This window comes from Cebus imitator, unplaced genomic scaffold (assembly GCF_001604975.1).
Source record: "Cebus imitator isolate Cc_AM_T3 unplaced genomic scaffold, Cebus_imitator-1.0 Scaffold426, whole genome shotgun sequence".
In the NCBI taxonomy this organism is placed as follows: domain Eukaryota; kingdom Metazoa; phylum Chordata; class Mammalia; order Primates; family Cebidae; genus Cebus; species Cebus imitator.
In genome coordinates, this window is record NW_016107741.1 from 2,349,116 (window position 1) to 2,376,326 (window position 27,211).

General features: G+C 39.3%; 1 protein-coding gene across 1 annotated transcript in view; it reads right to left on the reverse strand.

Annotated features, from left to right (window-relative positions):
* The window catches only part of ARHGAP6 (Rho GTPase activating protein 6), a 125,213-nt gene that overhangs the window by 30,005 nt on the left and 67,997 nt on the right, over positions 1-27,211 (reverse strand). The window contains exons 4-9 of the mRNA XM_037731851.1: positions 22,253-22,509; positions 19,765-19,960; positions 15,671-15,726; positions 13,059-13,209; positions 11,874-12,022; positions 2,791-2,970 (exon numbers count right to left, since the gene is read on the reverse strand). Coding sequence (XP_037587779.1) covers positions 2,791-2,970; positions 11,874-12,022; positions 13,059-13,209; positions 15,671-15,726; positions 19,765-19,960; positions 22,253-22,509 — 989 coding nt within the window. The remainder of the gene's footprint in view (positions 1-2,790; positions 2,971-11,873; positions 12,023-13,058; positions 13,210-15,670; positions 15,727-19,764; positions 19,961-22,252; positions 22,510-27,211) is intronic.

Below are 27,211 nucleotides of genomic sequence, written 5' to 3' on the forward strand. Positions count from 1 at the left end.
GCCTCAGCCTCCTGAGTAGCTGGTATTATAGGCATGAGTCACCATGCCTGGCTAATTTTGAATTTTTAGCAGAGATGGGGTTTCTCCATGTTGGTCAGGCTGGTCTCAAACTCCCAACCTCAGGTGATCCACCTGTCTCAGTCTCGCAAAGTGCTGGGATTACAGGTGTGAGCCATCTCTGCTGGCTGTTATTTTTCGTAATACATGAGTCCCATAATCCTTCTAAAGAGATCAAGAATGATTACATAAATGGTTAATTTATTACAAGAAAGGTATCCTTAATTTCTCCATGCCCAAATGTTTTCATACGTATAAGGAGTAAGACTTAATATGGAAATCATATCTCACAGAAGAACCATTGAGCCATTCATTAATTCAACCAATATTTATTATGTTCCTACCATGTAGGCACAGGGGTAATGCAGTAAAGAAAGTACTATAGATAGAAATGGACCAAAAAATATCATCCTGTCATGTAGTTAACATAAAACAAACAAGATAAATTTGTAAAACCCTATGTTAACAGTGATGAGTGCTAAGGGGAAAAAGCAGGGAAAGGAAATAGGGAGTGAAGGTGCGTGTGCACGTGTGCATGCGTGCATGTATGTGTGCGGTGGGGGGGTGGGGTGGGAGGTGCATTTTATACAAGGCGGCCAGGAAAGGCCTCTTTGAGAAGTAAAGACTGTAACTGGCAACCAAAAATAAGAGAGAATGTTGACATCAATCCCTACAGAGAATGGCAAACAAAGATCAGATTTGGGAAAAGCTGGAAAAGGTAGAATACTGATGTTTTTATACTGCTCTTAGTAATTCAGGTGGCAGGAAATGGAGAGAAGAGGGATGGTACAATTAAAATGGCAGCAGCTGTAGTTTCAAAGAAGCCAGGAAGAGTTTTGTTAGTATCTGAGTTGAAAAGAAATGCCCAATGGTTTGTGGTTTCATATAAAGGAGAACTTTACTTAGATAATAGAATTAAGATTGACGAGAAGTATTGTTTTGTTAAAAAAAAAAATCCAGAGAACATGAAGTAATGCCAAGACTACTTGGCAGGAAGATACGTGACTTAAAACTTGATGAAAATGTTGAAAAGTTCAGACATTTGATTCATCCAAATATGTCGTTAATTATGAGGATTTTGGCTGAAGTGTAAATTTTATGTAGAGTCGATTATTAATTCAACCTTTTTTTGAGAGCTTATCATGGGCAATCCAAGGACAGTGTTTCAGAGATTCAAACAAGAGAAAGATGCCATTCTACCTCAGTGAACTTTTCGGTGTGGTAAATCCATTTGCTCTTCCTCCTGGGCTTCCAACCAGGATACATTTCCCAGCTTCCTTTGAAGTTAAGGGTGGCTTGTGCATAAGTTCTGACCAATGAGATCTGAGTGGACAAGATGGATGACCTTTCTGGGGTTATCCATAAAACCCTAAAAAATGGCAGGGCCTCAAGATACAAGGAGCTGGGATTCCTAAATCATCACCTGGAAGGCTGTCCACCTATTATCTGATTAAACTTTATGTGAGAGAGATATTTATGTCTGTGTTAAAGCACTGAGGTTTGAGGCAGCATGTGTTACCCAATTAATATAATTATTAATTAACACTTACATAAACCACTATAGTTTGCACAATACTTTGACATATCAAATAATTCTGGTCACCACCCTGAGAATTACATCACCTTTGTATATTTCTCATTTCTAAAGCTAGAATTGGTGCTTAATGAGTAGTGAATTACTTGCTCACGATCACATAGGTAAGACACAGAGGGCAAATATTCTAAAACACTGGGTCTCAAATTTATAAAAAATAATTGGTATAAGACAAGCATGGACATAAATATAATACACAGCAATTGATAAGTGTAGACAAATTACTAGAGAGATTTAAAAGAGGTAACTAGCATTCTTAATTAAAGGATGCACAAAAGGCTCTAGTGGAATAAGTAGGCTTTATAGTGCCTGCAAATTGACAAGAGAAATGGGAGAAGAAACATGAAGAAGGTTCTTGTAAATTTTGACATGCAATATTATTGGTGAAGAGAAATAGAAGAGAGTTGGCATTTGTTCTAATGTTTCAAGGGAAGTTGTAGCAAGCAATGCAGTTTTATGAAGGAAAACAGGAACTGGTAATTCAATTCAAATCAAAAAAATATTTATTGAATGCCTGCCAGATGGAGGGCTTTCCAAAAGCATACAGAGGATACGGAGAGGAGATAACAAGGGTGCAGCCCTTGTTTTAAATGCATTTATACTCTACTAGGGGAAATGAGCATAAATGACTATATACAATGTTGGGCAAGATAAACATCAGTAAGAACAGTAATGGAGTTCAGGGACAGAGAAGTGGCATGGGAAGGACAAAGGAAGGACAGGTGAAGCTTCATGTAGGAGGTAAAATGTTAAGATTGACCTTGGAGGAGGTGAAACCACTGAAGATGCTTATGAATACATGAATTCATGAGGGACACAGAATTCCAAAAAGAAGGGCTTTATTAATGTCTTGAGCAAGGACACTGCTTTATAATTAAACGACTCCAAAATGTGACCATGGTTTAGAGGATGACAAAATGAAAATTATAATTTGGCATGTTTGTTAAAACATGGAATCACAAACTTAAAATGACATTATAGTTGTGCAAATTTCTACTCCTGCTGAAACTGCCTGACTTCAAATGAATTCAGTGAGCAGCACTACATACCAGAGAGTGGTCTACTAGAGTTTCATCCTGCCTCCAGAGGCAACCAGTAGGCAGTTTGTTGTGATGTTCTGCCACAGAAGGGCTACCTACCATGAACAGGGCTTCATAATTTTCAATCATCTTCTGCACCACAGCGATGATGGCCGTGCTCTCCTCAGCCCTGGCTGAACTCTGGACTGAGAATTCTTTGTCTGATGACTTCTGCTTGTGCAGCAGGTTGGGTCCAAATATGGTAGCCAAGTTTAGAGATGTCATTTTATTCCCAGTGACCTAGGGGAGAAGAGAACACAAGGACTGTTGCTATGTTTGCCTTTCAAAATACTGGGTGGTTCAATAATCACTGAAACCTGTTCTTCATTTTTTATAATCCTGCAAGGATGCCATCATTTCTATCACAATCCATGGAGAGCATCACCATTTTCCTTTTGCTTTCATATCTTGCATTGAAGCTCATAGTTCAATGGTCATCTCGATAGCATATTGAGTAAAAATTTGTAACTCTAAGTCATTTATTGTAAAATGGGCACTATATAAAATTTCTATCCTGTTTGCACTTAAGAAATATTGACACCCATCCATCCATCTATCTGTTTCTTCAACCATCCCTTCATTCATCAATCCATAATATCGCCATTGATTCATTCACTCAGCACCTATCATAGGCTGGGCATTTTTCATATGCTATAATTATTTTAAAACTTTTCCAGCAATGATAACAACATAGAACTTATTTTAAATGGCTTTCCTTCTAGGTAGGAAATAAACCTATCATTTACAGGTAATGATTGCAAACTATAAAGCTCTCAATTCCAAAGGCCCCAGGATCACCACCACAGAGGTGGAAATATTTGCACAAACTCTCAAAAGAAGAATAGAGTTTGCTAGGCTGAAAAGCAAAGGATCTGGGGCAGGAGACAATTTCACAGTGAAGAAAGCACCACACATGCAAAGACAGAAACATTTAAAATATGTCACAGAGCCCCCGAAAACTCAGTGTGGTAGGGATTCTGCAGGAAAGGCAGGCAAGGGCCAGGTAAGATGATCCTTGTGTGTCAGACCAACGAGTTCAAATTGTCATCTAAGGGCAAGAGGATTCTGAACAGAGCAGAATGGAGATGGAATTTGCATTTCAGGGAGAGCAATCTATGAAACAGCGGATAGGGGATGCAAGGGAGTAGGATTACCTGGGACACACTACAACAGTCTAGGCTACAGCAGCTAGCATCTGAACTAGGAAGGAAGAAGTAGGGATGAAGAGCAGCTTCCCAAATTATGGAGGGGATGAAGGGTGAGGAGGATAATACAGAGGGTGAGGCTTTTGTGTTTAAACAAAGGAAAAAATGGAAAGTTAAATGAGGAACATGAAGGGCTGACAAAGGGTTCCTGAGACTCCAGCATCTTTAAGGAGCAGCTGATGAAGGAGGTCAAGAATGGGTGAGAAGTTAGAATAAGAAAAACCTGTATCCTAGAAGAAATGATAGGTGAGTTTCAAGTTAGTCATGAGCTGTGGCAGAGGGTCATTGAGATATGACCCTTCCCTCCAGAATGGACTCTCTGATGGTTCTGATGTCCCAGATAAGAGTCATGTCAGTGGTGTGGCAGGAATGAGCCACAGTTGCAGAGGTGGAAACAGTGAATGTAGACACTTTTTTCAAAAGATATCACAGAGAAGGAGGAAGAAGAAATACAGGAAACTAAAGGGGAATACAGGGTGAAGGAAGGGAACTATTTTTTAGCTCGAAGTATAAAAAATTATGTTCAATATATTAGTAATTAGAAAGTACAGGTAAGCAAAAAGAAAAATAAATGCCCATAATTCCACCACTGACCCAAATCATCCATTCCTATGTCTTCCTGTGCACATATATACATGTATACCTGAAATTTTTTTCTTTAAAACTGGGATCCCATCCATATGTTATTTTGTAACTTGGTCACTGTCTCTTAACAATATGCTACAATAATCTTTCCACTACAAAAAAAAAAAAAAATCCTGTCTTCAGTCTTCATTGGCCCATAGAAGCCCATTGCACAAATAAACCATGATGTGTTTTAATCCCAGTCAACTGATAGGCATTTATGTTGTCTTGAATTGTTTGTTATTATAAACCATAGTACAAAAATACCCTTGAAAAGATATTTTGTGAGCTTGGGTGAGCACTTTTTAGGAGTAAATTCATACAAGTTGCATTGTTGTAATAAGGAATATGAACATTTTTAAAGGTGTGTGAGCATTCTTACTGCTTACTTGTCTTTTTTTCAGGTGAGAGAGTCTGAGTAAGTTTCTCTAGGCTAGGGTTTCTCTACCTCAGCACAAATAACATGTAAGGCCAGATCATTCTTTGCTGTGGGGGCTGTCCTGTGCATTGCAGATGTGGAACAGCACCCCTGGCCTCAGCCTACTAGATACCAGGAGCACCCCTACCCCCAGGGTACAGTTGTGACAACCAGAATTATCTCTAGACATGGTCGCATGTCCCCTGTGTGGTAAAATTACTCCTGGTTGAGAACAACTGGTTTGTGTGAACTTTTATTTCTCTTGTCAATATCAGCTGAGAGTTAGGATAAGTATGGGAACTGTGCCTGCTTCGTGGGGATTTTATGCCTGGGAAGATCTATACAGCCTTTCAGAAACACCTTGTCATAGAATTTAGGAGTCCTGATGAATAGTTGAGACAAAGCCCCCATGAACCCCACTCTCATCCTCTGGAGCCATGAGCTGGTGACTGCCCTGTCCTGCAATCCCAGCATGGTAAACAACTTGTCTTATTTTTAGAAGGTGAGGCTGTTTTCAGGTGAATGGCCACCAAGGGAAATTATTTCATGTGGTAAACACTGAGAATTTGAAAGAAAGTGCTGTTTACGTAGGATCGTCCAATCATTTTTGTTTTATTTCACTGGTATAAAATCTGACAAGTTTTCATTTTATTTTTCATTTCTTTTCCTGCAAATTCATGATTAAGGTGAAAATAAAATACGTGTCATTTTCAAATTCCTCCCTTTAGAACTCAGAGGTATTTGGAGTGTTTCCCCTTACTCCTTTAAAGTCATAGTAGGGTTTTCTTTTTTTTTTTTTAAGCATGAACAAATGGAAGATTTTGTTTTCTTTTAAAAGAATGTTTTGTACAAGGACAATCTAGAGCTCTGTTTCCGCTCTTTCCTTCTCCTGTTGCTATTCTGGGAATGGAATACAACCCATCTGTAAAACTGCACACAGATTCCAGCTGCAGACCAAGCTGCTGGGGTTTGTTAATGCTTTGGGGTTTTGTTTTATTGTTTTTTAACATGGAAAGGAGACTTGCTCCCAGGCAATGGCTACCTTTTCTCCATGTGTTTCAGCATATGTTTGTATGTGCTATATGGCTGTGTCTAGGTAATGCAATGTGCACTTGAGCCAGGCCATTACTTCATTTTTAAATTAGTTATCAATTCAAGAAAACTTTTATCTTCACTAAATAAACATCCTAGATCATTTCTAAGCCTCGTATGAATAGCTCATATGTGTTAAAAGTCTGGCATGTACAGGCACCAGGCTAGGGGCTTTCCACGGGCCATTTCAATTCTTGCTCACTATAAGCTTAAGAAGCAGCTGCTGCTGTTGTCCCTGTTTTATAGATGAGGGAAGTGATGCCCAAAGCCCAGAGCCAGGATATTAAACAGCAAGAAGAGAAGCTGATGACCCTACTCTGGGCAGCCCTACTCTCTTCATCCTGTTGCTACACCTCTTCCTGTTTCCTCTTGCTTGGCAGACGCAGCCATGGCATGGGGAAATGGGAAATTGAGCTTTAAAACAGGGCTGGATGAGGGTGAGGTGAGGCACAGGTCTTGTTGTTCCAAAGCCAACCTACCATTTCCTAGAGGCATGTACCTCCTCAAAGATCAGGAATCATGGCCCTACACTGGTGGTTTGTAACTTCTTTTTTGCCTCATAGACCGTTTGAGAACTCTATGCTAGCTATGGACTCTCTCCCAAACAAGTGCATATTCACACCACATTTTCCATGCAGTGCTAGGGGTTTCTTGAACTCTCTGAAAAACCACTGCTCAGGAGGTTTCAATTTGGTTCTTGCTATATTCTTTCTTAAAGAAATGCAATGTTTCTTACACTTGGGAATTTCTCTTTTCCCTAAGGAGCAAAGCAAATAGCAAACTAAACAAAATAGAAGAAAACAAAACAAACACAAGATAGCAAAACACCACAATTCAATAAAATACTGCTATTTTTTTCCCAAAAAAGCACTGATTGACTGGTCAACAATTTTTCTCATGCCCTTCTTTTCGACATCTTTAAGATCTCACCAGTTAGTGATGTATTGAATTTTAAGCACCTATCAAAGAGAAAATATTATGTTCATTTTGTAGATGACAAAGCTAAGACCATCCCCCATCCCAACTCTGTTTTCCTTCCTCTTCCTCTCTTTCATAAAGACAAGTCATGCAGCAAGGTGCTGGCCAAACCTGTGTGAGCCTTCAAGCTTTTTGACAGTCTGCATCAGGTTTCAACTATGTTGCAATCCCCAAAAACAGCACCCTAACAAATAGATAATACACACTAAAATAGGTAAGAGAAGTTGAAAAATGCTGTTTTGACCATATTTTACAATTTAATATTTAGCTGTACTCCAGTCTGCCCCTTCCATATTCTCTATCTGCTCATGCCAAATCGACTAAAAAATAATAAACAACTTTTCTCTTAGTCCTCTCCTTCTTCCCTTGACTACTACTTCTTTTTTTTTTTCCATTTATTTATTTTATTGCATTTTAGGTTTTGGGGTACATGTGAAGAACATGCAAAATTGTTGCATAGGAACACACGTGGCAGTGTGATTTGCTGCCTTCCTCCCCATCACCTACATCTGGCATTTCTCCCCTTGCTATCTCTCCCCAGCTTCCCACCCCCCACCTTCCCTCCCCTATTTCCCCCCAACTAACCCCAGTGTGTAGTGCTCCCCTCCCTGTGTCCATGTGTTCTCATTGTTCAACACCCGCCTATGAGTGAGAACATGCGGTGTTTGATCTTCTGCTCTTCTGTCAGTTTGCTGAGAATGATGGTTTACAAGTTCATCCATGTCCCTACAAAGGACCCTAACTCATCGTTTTTGATGGCTGCATAATATTCCATGGTGTATATGTGCCACATTTTCCCTATCCAGTCTATCATCGATGGGCATTTGGGTTGGTTCCAGGTCTTTGCTATTGTAAACAGTGCTGCAATGAACATTCATGTGCACGTGTCCTTATAGTAGAACGATTTGTAATCCTTTGGATACATACCCAGTAATGGGATTGCTGGGTCAAATGGAATTTCTATTTCTATGTCCTTGAGGAATCGCCACACTGTCTTCCACAATGGTTGAACTAATTTACACTCCCAGCAACAGTGTAAAAGTGTTCCTATTTCTCCACATCCTCTCCAGCATCTGTTGTCTCCAGATTTTTTAATGATCGCCATTCTAACTGGCGTGAGATGGTATCTCAATGTAGTTTTGATTTGCATTTCTCTGATGACCAGTGATGATGAGCATTTTTCATATGTTTGTTGGCCTCACGTATGTCTTCTTTTGTAAAGTGTCTGTTCATATCCTTGGCCCACTTTTGAATAGGCTTGTTAGTTTTTTTCTTGTAAATCTGTTTTAGTTCTTTGTAAATTTTGGATATCAGCCCTTTGTCAGATGGGTAAACTGCAAAAATTTTTTCCCAATCTGTTGGTTGCCGATTCACTCTAATAATTGTTTCTTTTGCTGTGCAGAAGATGTGGAGTTTGATTAGGTCCCATTTGTCTATTTTTGCTTTTGTGGACAATGCTTATGGTGTTTTGCTCATGAAGTTTTTGCCAATGCCTATGTCCTGAATGGTTTTGCCTAGATTTTCTTCTAGGGTTTTTAACAGAAGAGGTGTGGCTAACTCCCATGCCAATGCTGTGCTTATGTGGTCCATGTATTCAATCCCTACACACCCTTTGAAGTACATCTTAAATTCAACCTCCTCCATGAAGCCATTCCTAACTTTTCTGGCCCATGCTCATCACTTCTTCTCTGAATGTCTGCTATGAGTCTGCAGTGCATTCCCTAATTCTATATTTGCCGTGTGTCCTCACCTCCTCCACTTCTTACATACCACTGTATCCTGAGGAAAGTCATTAGAAAACGTCTAAGCAAGAGTCATTGGTTTAGAGGAACCTAAGGTAAATGCTCAGGACACGCATGATTCAAATCCCAAGGCTATTCTTACATGGAATCTTTTATAACAAGAATTGCTGTTGTCCATATTTCTATTGATACAAAAGCCTCTTAACTCACTCCCCTTTTGTGTCTAGCCAGTCTACAACACAGTTTATATCACCTGTTTGTTGAATCCCTCCAAGGATTCACAGCTTAAAAGAATCAACCACCTGCCCCACACAGAGGTATTCAGCACTTTATGAAGATGGCCCGATTTCCCATTGTCTCTCTCAGTACTTCACTGCTTTGTAGCCTTTACCACAGTCTGCAATGGCTGTGAGAGCTGCCTGATCTCCTGTCACTGCTAACAATTTCACGGAAGCAATGCTCTCCTTATATTTCTCCTGCTGCTGTAATCTTTGGCTGTTAGTCTTTCATTTTGATGCAATGTTTAGGTCTAGTTGTCTAGAAACCCTTGTAAACCCTAGCTTCCTTCTACAAATTCACTGTCACCAGGATAAGTTCATATTCCTCATAGTATACTAGGTCTCCCAACCATTCTTTAGGGCTGGTTGAAGAATATTCATTTCCCAAGTTCAGATGAGGAGACCCAGGTATAGGAAGGTTAATAGAATTTTTCAACAACACATGGTCAGTGAATTAAAGAGCTACCAAATGCGCTCAACTAGGGGCGATTTTGAGCACTTCCCCTCAGGGGTGAGACTTGGAAATGTTTGGAGATATTTTTGGTTATCATAACTTGGTGGGAGAGGAGATGTATTGCTACTGGCATCTAGTGGGTAGAGGCCAGGGATGCTGGTAAATATCTTACAATGCACAGGACAGCCCCATGACAAAGAATTCCTAGGTCTAAATATCAACACTGCAGAGGCCGAGAAACCCTGACCTAGACCCCAGTACAGGTATTTTTTTCTTTGAATTCCTTTCTGTACTTCTTTTATCTTAGACTGTCTCAGGTTCCATGCACAGCTGGGACTTGACTAGTCAGGGACCAACCTGACCCACTAACCAGTATAAGACATTGCTCTTCTTCAAGATCTTTTTCTATCTTCCATTGAAATACTGTCCTAGTAATTCTGCAAATCTACAGTGAATATGGGGTCCATGGCACCTCCCCTAGAGTTGTGAAATGGACTAATATGCCACTCATACAACCTTAAGTGGAAGCTGTCTGTGGGCTGCTAGGTTAAGTTACTTAGCCCTGCTTCTAAAACATGGAGCAGTGATATCTCTCTTGCCTGTTAAGAGGATTTGCATATATACCTCCTAGCACAAAGCCAGCACATGGAAGGAGAGACATAAATGGTAGCTAATATTCCATCAGGCTGTTTCATTTACACCTATTCAAGAATATTTTCTTTTTGGCATAGGCAATGGAGATTGTTCAGCATTTAAATGGAAAGAATGTCTGAAAATGATGCTAAAATGGCAATAATTATTTCAATTGGACCTTTTGCTCTCCTCAATGCCTTCTTAATTACCTGAGACCCAATTTTCTCCTTCTGACATAGTACTTAAGAAATGTCAGAGAAGTAACTGAAGTACCTTTAAACACAGAGCTCTGCTTTCCCCCAGCAATTAGGCAGATAATGCTACAGCTCCTGTTATAACTGTAGTCGATAAAGGCTGACACCCAAATGAGTAATAAAACTACTTAAGAATTATGAGAATTATAGTATGCCCATCAAAGAGATGTGTATGCTGAAATAAGGTGTCAGTGCCATATGAAACCTGAAGTCATCTGGGGCTTCACTAATTATAACTACTATAGAGATAAATCGCTAAGTCAGGAGAGTTCCATTCTCATACCCATAAGGAGGAGGATGAGAAGAAATGCAAAATTGCCTTTCTGGATTAGGGTGAAAAACATATACATAACCATGTTATTTGGGAAGGAAATTTGACAGACACAGAACTGAAGGCACAATGCAGCTGAACTTTAACAAAGATTTACAAAAAACTTCCTGTGGTTAAGTAAGCTTGGAATGCCTCTGGCCCCTTCTTGTTGATTTACAGCACATATTAGCTTATTAAAGAGTCTATAACCTCCTGAGGAATCCAAGGTCAGGGAGAGGTATAACTGCATGGTATCAAAGAGGGAAGGTGGGGGGTCTCTTGTTAAGGTGAAGATTAAATAGGTTGCCTATTAGTAAGAAACTTAAAATTGAAGCCAGCATCTCATTTGTCCAAGGGTGAAACCAAAAAAAATCTTGAAATACGAGTGTAACCATAGAGAACCAGAACCCAAGATCTTAGATTTGGTGGGGGGCTCACTGGAGTCTGACTGCAGATCAGGTCCAACAAGAACATCCCTAAAGAGTCTGTGGGACTATGTACAACCTGCTTTGAGCAGTTGACACCATATGATACCGAGACACAATGGCAATGGTCAGCAGATCAGACCTAGTTTCCTCCATACTTGGTTTGGAATCAGGACTCACCCTCCCTTGAATTGAGCAAGTCCCTATTTTGCTGGGAGGGATTAAGAAAGGAAAGGATCCCTTAAAAGGGAGATACTAGACTTCTTGCTAATAGTGCAGATGGGAACTCCAGGGACAAACTGGAAGAATAAAGAGGTGATATCGTATTTGGGCTCCAAGTTACAGAAGCAGGTAAAATCAATTACAAGGCCAGCAATCTTCTTCCACCCCCATCAATCCACTTTTACGTGGTTGCAAGCACTTCTGTAGCTCATTGTTTTTCTTCTTCACAAATAGAAGTTCAGAGTCTTGAGTAAAGCATCATCATGGAAAATGACAGCCTCATTTGGAAGCATATTTGAAACATATAAGGAGGCTCATGGCCCATGCACTCTTAGGAACTGCCCCTCTAGAGAAGGCCCTGCATGAGTCTCTTCCTACATAGGCAGCTAGGTTGGAGAGGGGAGATGTCATTACCTCTAGGCAAAATGTTTGGCCATTTTGCTGATATGCCCTTTTAAAACAGGGGAGAGGAAGAGTCACAGCATCTATGACAGCAAATGCGTTTTACCTCTTGCCCATCTTTGCTGATGTTGTCATCGGCATGCCTGGCCACGATGGAGAGGAACTGTAGGAGGCGATGGAGGGTGTCGCAGTTGCAGGGAGGTAGAAGGTATATGAGGAGCTGCAAGGTGCCCAGCTGTTCCTCCGGCTCCAACACTAAGCAAGGCAAAAAGAGGTGCTCAAATAAAAGGGGAGCCCATACCATTCAGGCACAGAGGAAAGGCCTCCTCTCAGTTGTTCTAAGAAAGGGACTATCAAAGCAAGTCCTATTTCATGCCTTCACTCTCTTGCCCATTACTTTAGCAATGTAGCAGCAAGCTTCTGTGAAAGATATAAAATTAGACCTGGGGGAAGTATAATATCTAGAAAAATAACTGTAATCCAGGTTAAAAAAAAAAAGGGTAACTAAATTTCCCTTACTTTCTTCTACCCCCTTCCCTGGCATTACTCATCACCTAGTTTAAGGATTTCAGTCTTCCATTCTTGGTAAATATTTATTAACACTGAATAAGAATTGGTGAACATTCTGAAGTTTGAGTTTATAATGGATTTAAGGCTCTTTTCTGTTGAGCAATTCACAAGGACAGATATTTTGATGGCAATAACCAAGATACAGCAAAGACAATGTCTTCTCTCTCTGTTGTATAATGCTACAATTCAAATCCTATTTGAATTGTAGCATTGAGGGAAGAAATGTATGAAGGCTGACCCAAGTTTGGCCTATCCTTCCTCTACCTTTTCCTTTTTTTCTTCTTCATGGGATTTGTAGCTATAGCCCAGAAGCAGCTATGTTGAAAGCTCTGGCACTGGGCTATGGCATCTTGCTTCCCCTGGGTTTCCCATGGTTCCCTCCTTCTTCATATCAGAAACACTAACTCAATTTTAGGCATAGAATCAATGTGAACTCTTGTTGGTACTCTAAGCATTAACTCATAGCACTTTCTACTGTTCTTGGGTCATTTCAAAGCCTCTCAAATTCTTCTTGGCTATTTCCATTTGTTTTATTGCAACTTTCTTCTTGCTAATTATTCCCAGGGTGAATCTGAGAAATCTCTCCAAATAGCCCACTCTTTAGAGATTAATAAATAAGGACAAAAAAGTTATCAGGAAACATATGCATAAAGTTATGATGAATAAGTTGGACATCTCAGTATTCCAGGGCCACTTTCCCACAAATGGCTGTATTACGCACAGAGAGTGTTGATGAAAGCTGTGTACAGCTCCCTGGTGAGAAGCGGGTCCGGCATGTCCCTCAGGAACTCTTTCAGCAAGGCTGCCACATCATGAACACTGTGCTCCTCCTCCAGAGACACATCAATCCCACGGTCAAATTCCTCACGTAACTAGAAAAACAATGGTTCGAGTGGCAGTCACATAACACCATACCTCAATGTGCAGTGCACAGCAAGAGAAGTGCTGTGACACGTAGCATCTGGAATTAAGTCTGTACAGACCCCAAGAAGGAGAAGCAAACAACATGTCACCTTGATCTGTCAAGTTTACACAGTCCAGCTATGAATACATATGTGTGTATATATATATTTAAAAGCATTATTAAATAAAACTATCTGTGGATTTATTGTTAATGATGTATGCAGAAGGGCTCAATAATGACAACCAGGTTAGGAGGAACACCTAAAAGGTAGAAAACAACTTAGGTCAACTAAAATGTGGGAAGGAGGAATTAATTTATTACACAGTGGTTCTGTGTGTCATCAATCCTGCCATGTTTGAATGTTGATATTTTACTGAGGTTACTCAACAAGAGAACAAAGAGATTTTTCTGCAAAAATGAAATTAAGAACCATGATAAGACATTTATGACTAAGGCTTAAAAGATGACAATAGCTACATACTCTCTTAGATTTGTCAAAGTAGTCTTATTGTTTACCAGAAGGATCCCCTGCTGTAATCATTACACTAGGTCTATTAGCACTTAGAGCAGCAAGAAAACAAAGTAACAGGAGTGTAATAACTCCACGCCCTGCTTTTGTCTCTAAAAGCTCAACTTCTCTTATGCATTGTTCTCTGCTGTAGAAATAATTATGTAACTTCATAATCCTACCCTATGCAATAAACTTCTCTAAGAGTTCATTTGTTTTCAATCATTCATCCATCCATCCATTCAACAAAGATTATTACACGTTTCCTGTGTCACAGGCCCTCAAAATACACCAGTGAATAAAGAGGCAAAGTACCTCTAGAGAAACAAAGTGATAAGCAGGTAATCCCACAAATGATTCACTCTTAACATTGTGGCTAGTCATCTAAGGAAAAAGTGCAGGCTGCAAAGGGGTTATATGACAAAATAATATGAGTGAGTTAGAGCATATTTCATAGTCAAAATCTACTTCTAAATAAACACTAATTATATTTTTATTGGGTAATCCTTAAATACAACTCCATGCAAAGATGTCCCCTTTGACGAATCCAGATATAACTGATGGGTAAATTTTGGCATTCGCTACCTGTCCACTTGAGGAGAATGAATACCCATCACTATCCTGAACTACTCATTGATTCCAGACAACTCGCCATCAGTGTGTATCGGGCAGCCAAAACAAAGGCTTCTATTGAAATTCCTCCAACTTGTGATCATTCAAACACACCATACTTCTTTTCTGAGCATACACACATGCAGAAAGAATGGAACATGCAAATAACTTGGCCTGTGAAGTTAACGGTGACTAGTTAAATTGCGTGATCTTGAATTACATTTCTTAATCTCTCTAAGCCTTGACAGAAGTGTGTTAAAGAGGCTACGCTCACAGCAGGTTGGCAGATTCAATGAGATAATATTTGTGAAAATATTCTGCAATTCTGCATAGGTGGAGGCCTACGAAACATTATCATACTATCTTCCTTCTTGCAAGTTCTGTTGTGGAACATTAAATGTTGATCCATTTAATGTTGTTTCTTGTGTGAGAATAAAAACTAACCAGCCAATCAGAAAACATACTTCTTTTGAAAGCCTTTTTTGTTTTGACAAAAAATATATATATGATGTATTTATTTCAATTACTTTCAATAATATGAACAAATGTCATTTCTTCAGCTTCCCAACTAAAATTGATTTTCATTTGAATTAATTTTCGAATTGCTGAGTTCCTTATTTCCTTCCATTGAAAACAACATAAAGAAAATAATGATTTAATTTTCCTTCACCAACAAATGAACTCTTTTCTCAAAGTATGGTTTGCATTTTATGAAGCCATCACAAACACGAATACCTGCCTCATCACAGGAACCTATTGTTGAAGGTCTAATACCAAACTTCGTGGCAGGAATGTTGCAGAGGGCTGAAGGAAACAAAGGAGCACAGTACCTATGTGAAAAGCGTACTGGGGGTCAGTGGTTCTATGAAAACTTCATAAGAATTATTTATTTTTGATAAAGTAAAGCTATAATAGCATCTTATGTGAAGGGAATGTTAACAGCATTTTTAGTATCACATTTTAGTAAAAATAGATGCTACATACAATTATTTTCTATCATTTATTGATCAGGTACTCTGAATTTTCTGCTTTTGCAATTGTCAATAAGATGTATATAAATTAGTTTTGTTTGGCTGCACATGCCACAGATGCAGCCATATGTTTTGCTTTCAAGTGTTTGAGCCTAACTGTAACAACATTTCTGAGTTGTTGCCTTTTACCTCCTGGAATTCAATTATATTATAATAGCTTGGAGGGTTAAAAAATAAAAGATAATCAAAATTGAATTTGCATAGACTTGAACTTTGCAAAAGGTAACTGAACTGAAAGTCAAGTAAAACATAAAATATAATCTTTACTTTTCACTTACTTGTCTCACTCTCTTTTTTGAGCTTCCAACTCGGAATATCCCCACTGTCTGGAGGCCTGAAAGTAAGCAAACAAAATCAACAGTCTTGTTTTATGGCTTGAGACTCTGGAGGAAATCAAAATAGAAGGAGAGCAGAATGCCAGCACAGTGCCATAACATGCAGAGCAATAGTAACCTGGCAGCATACAGTAAAGCTGCTTTCATCTCACACTATTTCTATATTCCAGATACTTAAAGGTCAGCCCTCTAAGTACCAGAATTTTATGTTTAATGTTTCTGATCAAATATTTTCATGTGATATGTATTTCTAACCTTCTCCTTATCAGAGAAAATGAGCTTTTATTTCATTATTCAGAATTATTACCTAAACACACATTCTACAGGGATTCTAGCTCTTTATCAATTTAAAAAATATTTGTCTGACCATAAAGTGTGCTTCTTAAAGAAAATCTAGAAAATGGAGAAAAATGTAAAAATAATATACTTTTAGAAATACCTGATGCAGAAATAGTCACTCTTAATTTTCTTCTTCTTTTTTCTTTTTCAGACAAGGTCACACTCTGTTGCCCAGGCTAGAGTATAGTGGCGTGATTACAACTCACTGCAGCCTTGACCTCCTGGGCTCCAGTGATTGACCCACCTCAGCATCCAGAGTAGCTGGGACTACCAGCACATGCCTCCATGCCTAAGTAATTTTTTTTTTGTACGTTTTGGAGAGACAGGATTTTTCCATGTTGCCCAGGCTCAAGCTCAATTCCTGGGCTCAAATGATCCGCCGGCCTCGGCCTCCCAAATAAATTGCTGGGATTACAGGTGTGAGCCACCATGCCTAGATAATATTTCATTTTTAAAATCCAGCCTTTTCTATATGAATGTATATATTTTTACATAGTTGAGCTCACACTGCACATATATAGTATCTATCTATTAACAGAGAAAATGTTACTGCCTTTCTTATCATGCCACAAGAATTTTCATTCATGCTGGTAACAATTCCTTGTAAATGTCACTTAAAAGGGATAAAAGACTACAAATTGGGTATAGTGCATACTGCTCGGGTGATGGGTGCACCAAAATCTCACAAACTACCACTAAAGAACTTATGTAACCAAATACCACCTGTTCCTTAAAAATCTATGGAAATATAAAAAAAGATGCAAAATATTCTATTGTATGAATGGGCCACAATTTACTCCATATTCCCCTCTAAATGGTGTACAGGTCCCCAAAATATACACGCTTATTTTGCTATTATAAATGACCTTACTGTGAACAACTCTGTGGACATGTTTTGTTCACATTTCTTACTGCTTTTCCTAGGATCATGTCCTAGATGTGAGAATATAGTGTCAGTGCTGAGGTTGAGAAACCAAGTTCTAAAAAATTAGGTCTCTTAAAAACACAAGTAATTTTACTATCACATACTAGAAATTTCAACAATAGTTCCTTAATAGCATTAAATTTCCAGTCAACATCCACATAATGGTCACACACTGTGATATGGTCTGTGTGCCTTTTAGTCTCTTAATCTGTGTTTCCCCCTTCTGTGTCCTTTTTCCTTATAATTGGCTTAGTGAAGAAATCTCAGTGATTTCCTACTGTAGATCTACATATTGTCTGGATTTGGATATTCCATGGTGTTATTTATATGTTCTTCTCTCCCCTTTATTTTCTGTAAAGAGATAGCTAGAGCCAGAGATTTCTCTGACTGTGGTGTGATTTTCTAGGGCAAGAATACTTCACAAAAAGTATTGTATACTTCCTTTGGGAGCATGGAATGTCTGAATGGCTCTCCTTTTTCTATGCCAGTCATTAGTCATTGCCATTGATGAGCATCATGTATATTACTTCTTTCATTGGTGGCTCATTTTCTTTTCATTTGGGAGATTCAGTTATGAGAGTGATGGCCACCACATGAAGACAGCTGGTCTGAGAGTAAAGCCAGCAAACAGAGGACACTCATGACATCATTTGAATCCTGGACCCAGCTCTGTCTAAATCTAGATCAAGCTCCCAGTATGTAAATAAAGATGGTTGTTATTTGGGGGAGGTCACTTTGCTTAACCTATTTTATTTGGGTACCTTTCTCTTGGCACTGAAAAATTTATGACTAGTACAACATATAATTAAATCAGAAATAATTGGATTTTTTATATAGAGTTGGAGTCTTGCTATATTGCCTGCCTGGTCTCAAACTCCCAGGCTCAAGTGATCTTTTTGTCTTGGGCCTCCCAAATTGTTGGGATTACAGGCGTGAACCACAGTGCCAGCCTTAACTCTTTATAACATTATTTCTTTACATCCAGAAACAAAGTAAACATCTCAATTTGTTTTAGTTGTCTTTTCTATCTCTTGGTAGGAAGAGAATAGTCCCACTTGTGTAGAAAATGCCCTTATGTGATATCTTGCTTCTGTAGAAATTTATTCAGAAACCATGTGAAAATAAAAAAGTAAATGCAGCCAAAATTAAAATTACTGAGACCTACTATTAAAGTTTTCTATTTCATACATAGAAGAGTCATTCAGTTCATTCAGTGTCTATTTCTCTCTATATAATAATATATGCCAAGTACTATTCTAAGTACTGTATGCACGTTAATTAATTGAATCATTGCAGAACTTTTGAGGTGGGTACTTATGTTCATTTGTGCAGATGAAGAAATACAATTCTGTATTTTATTCTAAATAGTGTGATTTTTTTCTAAATTCCCCAATTGATAGAAGCAATACATCAGGCAATTTCATTACTGTGCAAAGATCATAGAGTGTACTTACACAATCCTAGATGGTATAGCCTACTAAATACCTATGCTATATGGTAGAGCCTAGTGCTCGTACACTACAAACCTGTACAGCATGTGACTGTGTTGAATACTGTAGGCAACTGTAACAAAATATTAAGTATTTGTGTATCTAAATATAGAAAAGGTACAGTAAAAATACAGTATTATAATCTTATGCAATGACCATTGCCTATTGGTCCATTGCTGATGGAAATGTCATTATGTGGTACGTGACTGTGTTTTTCGTTTTTTTTTTTTTTTTTTTTTTTTTTTTTTTTGTGTGTGTGTGTGTGTGTATACAGGGAGAGGTATGTTCAAGGTATGTACATAGGTAATGCACAGGCATGTGAAAGATAAGGTGGAAAAAAAAACTACACTTAAAATTTTGTATAAACAAGATTTTACGACATTAGTTTTAGGTTATCCATGTGTTATCCAGTGATTTCCATTATAATGAATTAAGAAATTTAGATATATTCTTAACAATTTTTAAATGAAGTTTAATTTTTCTTAGGAAGCAAACAGATGAGAATGTTAATAGTAGTTATGTCTATATGGTAACTTCAGAATTTTCTTTGCTCTCACATTTACTTTATTACAATGAGCTATTATTTTTATAGTAAAAAAGTAAACTTTTCTCATGTACATAAAACACGTGCTAACACTACAGCAAACAAATTTAGTTTATGAAAATGGCAGTTTAATAAGCCAGAAGTCTAAATTTCAGAAAAAATTTTAAAGAACTGTATATCATTCTTAAGTCAACTTAGTAACTAGAATTGACTTGCAAAGGGTGACTGTGGAGAAATTTTAAGTGAATAGCTTCTACAAAAATGCAAATAGCAATATGTAAACCTGTTGTCAAAAATGATGTATTTTCTATTCACTTAAGCAATGATTCCCCAATTTTTTTAGGTTGGACTCTTACTTTTTAAAGGAATCCTTGTGAGTAACCTCCTAGGCTACTTTTATGTACAATTAATAAAAGTGGCTCTGGTCTGTTTGAAAGAAGTCCTGTTTGACAAACCCAGTCCAACAGACCTGACCCTTCCCAAAATTGCTTGGCCTCCAAGGTCACTTCTGAGGACTACTGGGAACTAAGCAGTCTGAATATCATCAAGTTGATTCACCCCCTCCTCCGATTGTGTTTAGCCCCACAATCTCTTAGCAAATACTCACATCTGTACACTTTCACACAGGAAATTTCAGCTCAGAACATGATCAAGTGAACACAATTGAAATTGGGTACTTCAATGAATGATGCTTGAATAAGTATTTGAATTAGTATTTTATATGGACAAGTCTACTTACCATGTTTTTCTAGATGCTGACAGCAGCTATCCACTAGCCTGGGGACCTGTCTGTAAATAGGATTCAGACTGAGTTTCTTATCTCTGGCTTTTTCTTTTTTACTTTGAGCCTCAGCAGGCAAGGAAAGTTGTAAAGCTTCTAGTAGTCGAGACTGATTGTCATCAAGATCGGTGATAGAATCCACTGACATGGCACCCTGCAAGTGATGCAGAGCCATGAACAAAAATACAGATAGCCAAGAAAAACAGCTGCCCCCAGATGCTAGCCAATACATACTTTGCTCATGACTCTATCACACTTAAAATAATACTGCTTGATTGCATTAATTGTACTGTTTGTATATTAAAAGAAAAAAAGATGCCTTTTGAAAAAGTTAGAAAACCTCTACAAGGTTTCCTCAAGGTAATGGCAGTTACAATTTCAACAATAGCCAAAATTTTCCAATTGGAAGACAAGCAATGGGAAACATATAATTAAAGTATTTTGGCCCAACCACTTCATTTCTTGAAACAAGAAAAAAATTACATACTCAACGAATGAGGTAGTCAGAGAAGTCTTGTAAATAAAAAACTATGGCTCTAGGATTTTTAAAGTGGAATAATTCCATTAAATAGCCTTAGCTTAATTTTCCTGAGAAACAGCACAAAGTACTTTACTAGAGAGGTGTCCTGGGAAATGCCAGTAGGGGAGTGGGGAAAGGAGACAAGGAAGGAAAGGCAGCTGATGAAGGGAACATTATCAAGCCTATTACCATTGCGGGCAACTGGAGCTCAGTCTTTCTGGGGAGCTCTAGGAGACAGCTATGTATTATGCACCTCAGAGCTATCCCTATCAAATGAGAGAGCTGGGGTATTTATGCACCAAGCCTCAGGTATCACTGCTTAAGGGCAGCCTCTGGTGGAGGCAAAGAGATAATAATATCTCCTAAGTACTTACAGCCTTCCATCTGCATGGACTGGGTGACTCTGGCATCAGAGAAAGCCCTCAGCAAAGAAGGTGTTGGCAGGTGGAAGGTGAGCTGGCATGCTAGGAATGGTAAAGGGTCAGGGAAAGGGAGCAGGGCACCAATTGCATTTGCCATAGCCACCCATACTTGATGAAGCACTGAGAAAGCAGTCGGCTAGCCAGGCCTGGACAGAGGAGAGGACATTTGGGAGACTCCTTGCCTGAGCCCTACATTCCTAGAAAGCTAAAATTTAGAGTTTTAGTGTCATTGTTGTATGACAACACAGTCTGAGATACAATGACAGAAGAACAATTCCATCATGCAAATTCAGGCATTCCATAATTTTGTAGTTTCTTCATTTTTAAACATGGTCAATACAGCAAAAACAATGGATCAGGTCTCCCTCTACTTTGGAGCAGCAATGAAGGTTAGGGGCTGATTGTGAAATGTGGATTTTAAGTGGGAAGTGTCTGGTGTTTTTAACTAGGGCAGTCTTCAACAGCTGGAGGTGGCAAAAGTTTAGGATCTCCAAGTGACAGAGAAAAAAGGGAGAGAAGGTCGGGTGTGGTGGCTTATGCCTGTAATCCCAGCACTTTGGAGCATTTGAGTTAGAAAGTTTAAGACCAGTCTGGGCAACACAGTGAGACCACATCTCTACTTAAAAAAAAAAAAAAATAGCTAGGCATGATGGTGTGCATCTGATTAGCTAGTATGGTGGTGTGCATCTGTAGTCCTAGCTGCTGTGGAGGTTGAGGCAGGAGGATTGCTCGAGCCCAGGAGATTGAGGCTGCAGTGAGCAGGGATCATGCCACTGCACTCCAGCCTGGGCAACAGAGCGAGACCCTGAATCAAAAAAATAAAAATAAAATGCTGATCTGTTTTTAAAAAGGGAAAGAAGATCTCCCAGTAACCTGGAAGCTTTAGAGATGCTTATCAACTGACTCAGCCAATCACCAGCCAGTTTGCCTGAAGAATTCAAATAATAGCACACTGCCTAGAACATAGTACTCAACAATTGGTATCACATTGTTATAGTATTGTTTTGAAAGAGGATATATAGAGGATTCTATGGTTCTGTTTGAGAAAAAGAAATGCTCCATTGATAAGGAAAAAGCTCATTGTTTAGGAAGACGCACTGCCAATTCAGTTGGTCAGGCATGTTCTCAGACCAGTGATGAAGAAAGTATTAATAGCTAAAACACCAGACCCTGCCCTCAAGCCTCCAGTCTAGCAGCCAAGTCTAGCAAGACTGATGGATTACAAGAGACCAGAATCAATGGTGATATTGTTGAATGTTTAGGAGAGCATGGAGCACAGAAGTGACAAAGGGGGATACCCAATAGCTTCGAGAGGAGTCAGGACAAGGTCTGAGGCTATGCCAGGTGCCACATGCCCAGTACACATTCTTCATTAATGGAGTTGTTGACAGATATCTGAACACCAACTACATAACCAGTTTTCACATGAACAAAAACTCAAAGAATAACTGTACATCTTCAGTTTTCCTAGCACTGGTGTCAGAGCAAATACTGGCCACCTTACCCTCCTCCTAGCCCGAGGAGCCGGTTCCGGGGTGTTTGGGGACGTTGACTCATTTGGTGTTTCTGAGGTTGAGCTGAGAGATGAGTTACTGCTTGAGAGTTCTTTGTTTTGTCTTTTATTTCCAAATGGGAGGAGGGAAGCCACAAAGTCAGATGCATCTTTCTGTTCATCCCTCTGCAAGTCCTGCTTGAGTTTATAGGCCCTGTCATTTGCAATGACTTGGGATAAGGGCATTCCAAATGCTTGCGGGATGAATTCTGGAATCAAAAAAACAGACATTCACTTTCAGAGACTGACTGGACCATTGAAAACACTCTCATTTATGTTTAAGAGCTAAGTAAGGACAGACATATTCAAAGAAACATTTTCTGAATAATTGACTCATCAATCAAAATACGAAGGTGACATTTGTGCTTATCAGAATGGCTCAAGTTTCCATTTCAATAAAGAAAACTAGTATTTATAAACACACATCTTAGACACCTAGGTCTCTACTTTTTCTCCACATGTCTCAAGTCTGTCTATTCATTCAAACAGGCATTTATTGAATGTCTACTACATGCCACAACGAGCTAGTCAATGGGAGGTGTAAAGCTTATAAAAGGTACAGTCCTTTTTCCTGAGGTGTTCAGTATAGGGTCCAGCCCTATAGGGTTCTGTGAGCCCCTCCCGGCTGATGTGGAGAGGAGAAATTGTAGAAATAAAAGGCACAAGACACAGAGAAAAGAGAGTTTGGGCCCAGGGGTCCACTGCTACCCAAAGCGCAGAGACCAGCAGTGGCCCCAAACACCAAATGCCTGAACACTCTCTCTCACTTTTATTGAGTTGCAGATCTGGGGGCAGGGTAGGTAGGGCATGGTCTTGGTGGTCGGAGACTGGGGGCACGGTAGATAGGGCGTGGCAGTGATAGGGTCAAGTACATCACGCGTCATTCAGGTAGGGGCTCAGGAATTTCGCACCTGAAGTAAGGTAAGGTGCATAATGCATCAGCACTTTTTCCACACTTATCAAGAAAGAACTAAAACATTAAGATTTATATTACTATTACTGAATATCTTTTCTAAGTAAAAAGGAACCAGGTGCAGAAGCAGAACATAACAGTAGACATGGAACGTGACCGCTGAAGCACAGCATCACATAGAGACAGTTAAGGCCCTGGATGTCTGTGGGCCTACCTGACAGCTGTCAGGCCTTACCACAAGAGCATGGAGAAGCGGAGTTTTCTCCAAACTTCCCCAGGAAGGAGATGTCTTGGCCATTTTGGACATCTCCTTCCCTAGCTGGCTAAGCAGCAGGTGCTTTCACAGCGCTGGTGCTGCCGCATAGCTGAGGCGCCCTCCAGCAGCCCTTATGGAGCGTGACAGAGAGCTTAAAGCATCTTGCCTTAGTGTCATTCATTTCACAATGTCACCCCAGGTTCACACTTCCAACCTGAGAGGTATTAGTAAAAGAATTAAGATCACCTATGAATAACTAAGATCACATATGAATAACTAATAACTACTACAGTTATATTTCTAGTTACTTTCTTCTTCATTATTTATATGGAAATAGGCTGAGGCCTTTTGCTCCTGCCTCTGCGCTTATGGGATCTCCCCCCTACGTTCAGAGTGTGAGTTGGGGTGAAGGAGTAGAGAATCAGAAATGCAAATCATGATAACAGAGTGACTATCAGGTGTTATAATAGAGAGATGCATGAAGCTAAGGCTGAAATTTAGTTAACTGAATACACTTTGAGGTTTCTAGTAAGACTCAGCATGTGAAATAATAACCTGAGAGGCAGAAGAGCAGCTTGGGAACTGCTTGGGAAGATGTCCGCTCTGTTTTCATTCTGTTCCTCATCCCCACATTCTATTTTCAGCCAGCTGGTTGGGACTGTAACTCTCGTGATCTACACTCAAGCCACTCTGCTCGCCATATGCAGAGTGGGATACTAAATATCTGGTGGGAGGCCCAGGAAACAATTTGTTAAATCCTCTAGTAAGGACAATTTGGGGAAAGGAGCATAGTACAGAAATTGATGGCTTTTTTCTTGGAGACCTGCATATAGTTCCTTTCTGAGTTTCTATCATAAATCTGTTTGTATACATGTTCCTTGGATCCTTCAGGCCAGGCGTTTTATTGGCAATATTTTAGATTCATGCCGAAAGGCACTAATAATAGTCAAATGTATTATTCTTTTTAGACTCCAAATTAGGTCTCCTAGCAGCAGTAAGTTGGAATCTAACCTCTCCATTGTTTTTATAAGCCCTATGGATGAAACTAGAATGATCAAGGGAAAATAATTCCAAGGTTGGTTGTTCTTTGAAAGAAATGGCTAACATTAAATCAGGGAGAAGAACTTTAAAAGGCCAAGTCTATATTAAAAGTAGAAATGCTACTTGAAAAGCCTGAACCTCTGGTTCTATCAAAACATGCAATTTATTGTGAAGTAAAAAACAAAACTTTTTGGAATTTTCAGAGGATAGTTGCCATTCTTTAGCAAGAAGCTAGGTGATATACGGTAATAAAAATTAATTCTTTGAGTGATCAATGTGGACAGTGTAGTGAGGTATAATTCTCACTATTGATAATACGCTGTGTCTACTACTAGCAAAATTAGAAACCAAAGGGCATAGTACCAGACCTCCTGTTATGCACCCTGCAGATATATAGATATATATATATATATATCTTGTCTGTAGAAATAATCAAACATTACTTTTCAAAGGTTGGAAAAGTCTAGAAACATGTGGATGGTAAGGCTGACAGCTACATGAAATAACAGAAACAGAGGGGGATAGTAAGAGTGAAAAGAACATTGATAAATGTAGCAAGTGACACATCTGCTCAGGTAGGCATATGCATGGCAGGGATTTACTATAAGATGGGGACTATTGAGCCCTTTCCCAGTCATTTTTTCCATATAAGGAAAACCAACCATGCTCATTTACAGACTTCTTATACCTCCGGTGCAGATCTTCCCCACCAGCAAATAATTCTGCCTCCTGTTTCAGGAGAAGAGCAACCAGTGGGTACAAAGGCTCCAACTCTTCACACCTGCTGTACCTGTGCCTTCTACCACCTCCCTTTGCATGATATGGAGGTATGACTCTGCATCCTGCCAGCCTTTCTGCCTCTCCTTGGTTCCCATGCTCTCCTAGCTCTCCTACCTGCCATTCAACTATTGATAACTTGAAACCATGGATAATGTTGTACTGTACTCAAGAGTTCAAAAAATTACCCTAATACTCTTAGAGTATAAGTAGGGTTCAGCAATTGCTTTCTATAAGGGGCCAGAGAGTAAATATTTTAGGGTTTGTTGACACGGCTGGGGCTTAGGAGGGCTAGGATGCAAAATGATAAGGTGCTTGCATTCAGCATGCGGCAATCGCGGAGTCAGCATGCAGACTGAGCATTTCCTTCTATTTTGTGGCCTAGGCGATAAATTTGCCTCACTCTAGCCTCCACCCTATTGGCTGGTTGCACAGTCTTTGTAACAGCTACTCAATCTGCCAGTCTAGCAGGAAAGCAGCCATAGACAGTAAGTAAATGAATGGGTATGGCTGTGTTCTAGTAAAGCTTTATTTACAAAGACAGCTGGTGGGCCACCCCTGCTATAAATTACATCTTCTTGTGCCTGTATCTTCAACCTCTTTTTTCTACTAGATATTTTATACTAATTATGTTCAAGCAGCTACTTCTTAATAAATAACCCTCGACCCACTCTTTTCTCCATAGTTTACCCCCTTTCCTTTTGCAACAGTTAAAATTCTCTGAAGTGTTTCCTTTACTTTCTGGCCTATAACTTTCTCAACTACTATTCTTTCCTCATTTCATCCCATCTAGCTGATACCTCCATTGGATTCTAAAGCAGCTCCCTCCAAGTCATTGCTGTCTTCAGGGTCATTAAATTCAGTGTTTTTTGACAGCTCTGTTTCATTTGCCCTTTCTGCAGCCTTTAAACCTGACTGACATTCCCTGAAATGCTCCCTGTCCTTTGCATGTTGGATATACTAACTGGGTTTTCCTCTACCTCTATGGCTACATTCTTGACCATTTTTCTGGTTTATCATCTTCTACCTGAGTTTTCAATGTGGAAGGTCCTCAGAGCTCACTCTTAACCTTCCTCATCACTCTGGTCTCTCTCTGTAAGTAATAGCACGATGCCCATAACTTAAACTTTCATCCATAGAAATTTCACACCTCACTGCTACCTCTAGCTCAGACCCCTTCTTTGAGCACCAACCACTTCTTCCACCTTCATATCTGGATGCCCCAAAGGGATTTCTTACTCTTTATCTTCCCTTATCATGTCTTACTCAGATTTCCAAAAGTTTGCCTGTTCTTCATGTGGAAGAACCAGAAATCTGAGAGTCAACCTTGATACTCCACACCTTATATCCCATTTTCACTCCATAATCAAATCTTTATCATATCACTTTCACATTATCTCTCTTTTCCATCCACTTCTCTCCACATCCACCATCACTCTCACCCCAGTCCAAGGTACCATTATCTTTCTCCTGTACTTCCAAATCAAAAGTTGTGCTGTGACCCAGAACTGTGTGAGCTGGCCCCTTCCTAACCTCAGAAACTACACACTCCCTGGTTCTTTCTTCTCTTCTTATCCTAGAAGTACTAGCACTCAATGACAATATTCAATACATGTTCTTTGAGAATTTCTACACAGTGATAATTGATGCTTGATATGCTATTTAATATGGAGCAAAATTAAGAGTTGTATGAACTATTTGTATATAGTGTTATTTCACAGCTCACATACAGTAACATACCTAGACAGTGAGGAAAATAAAACATAATACAATATGATTTCACCATAAAGAACAGGGCCAGAATTGAACTCTTTCCAGATTGCATGTTGATAAATATATGGCATAATCTGAAAATGTCCTGGAAGGGGTTGGGGAGTACAATCTCCCAGAGTTACATCATACTAAAACCTATTCACCATGTGAT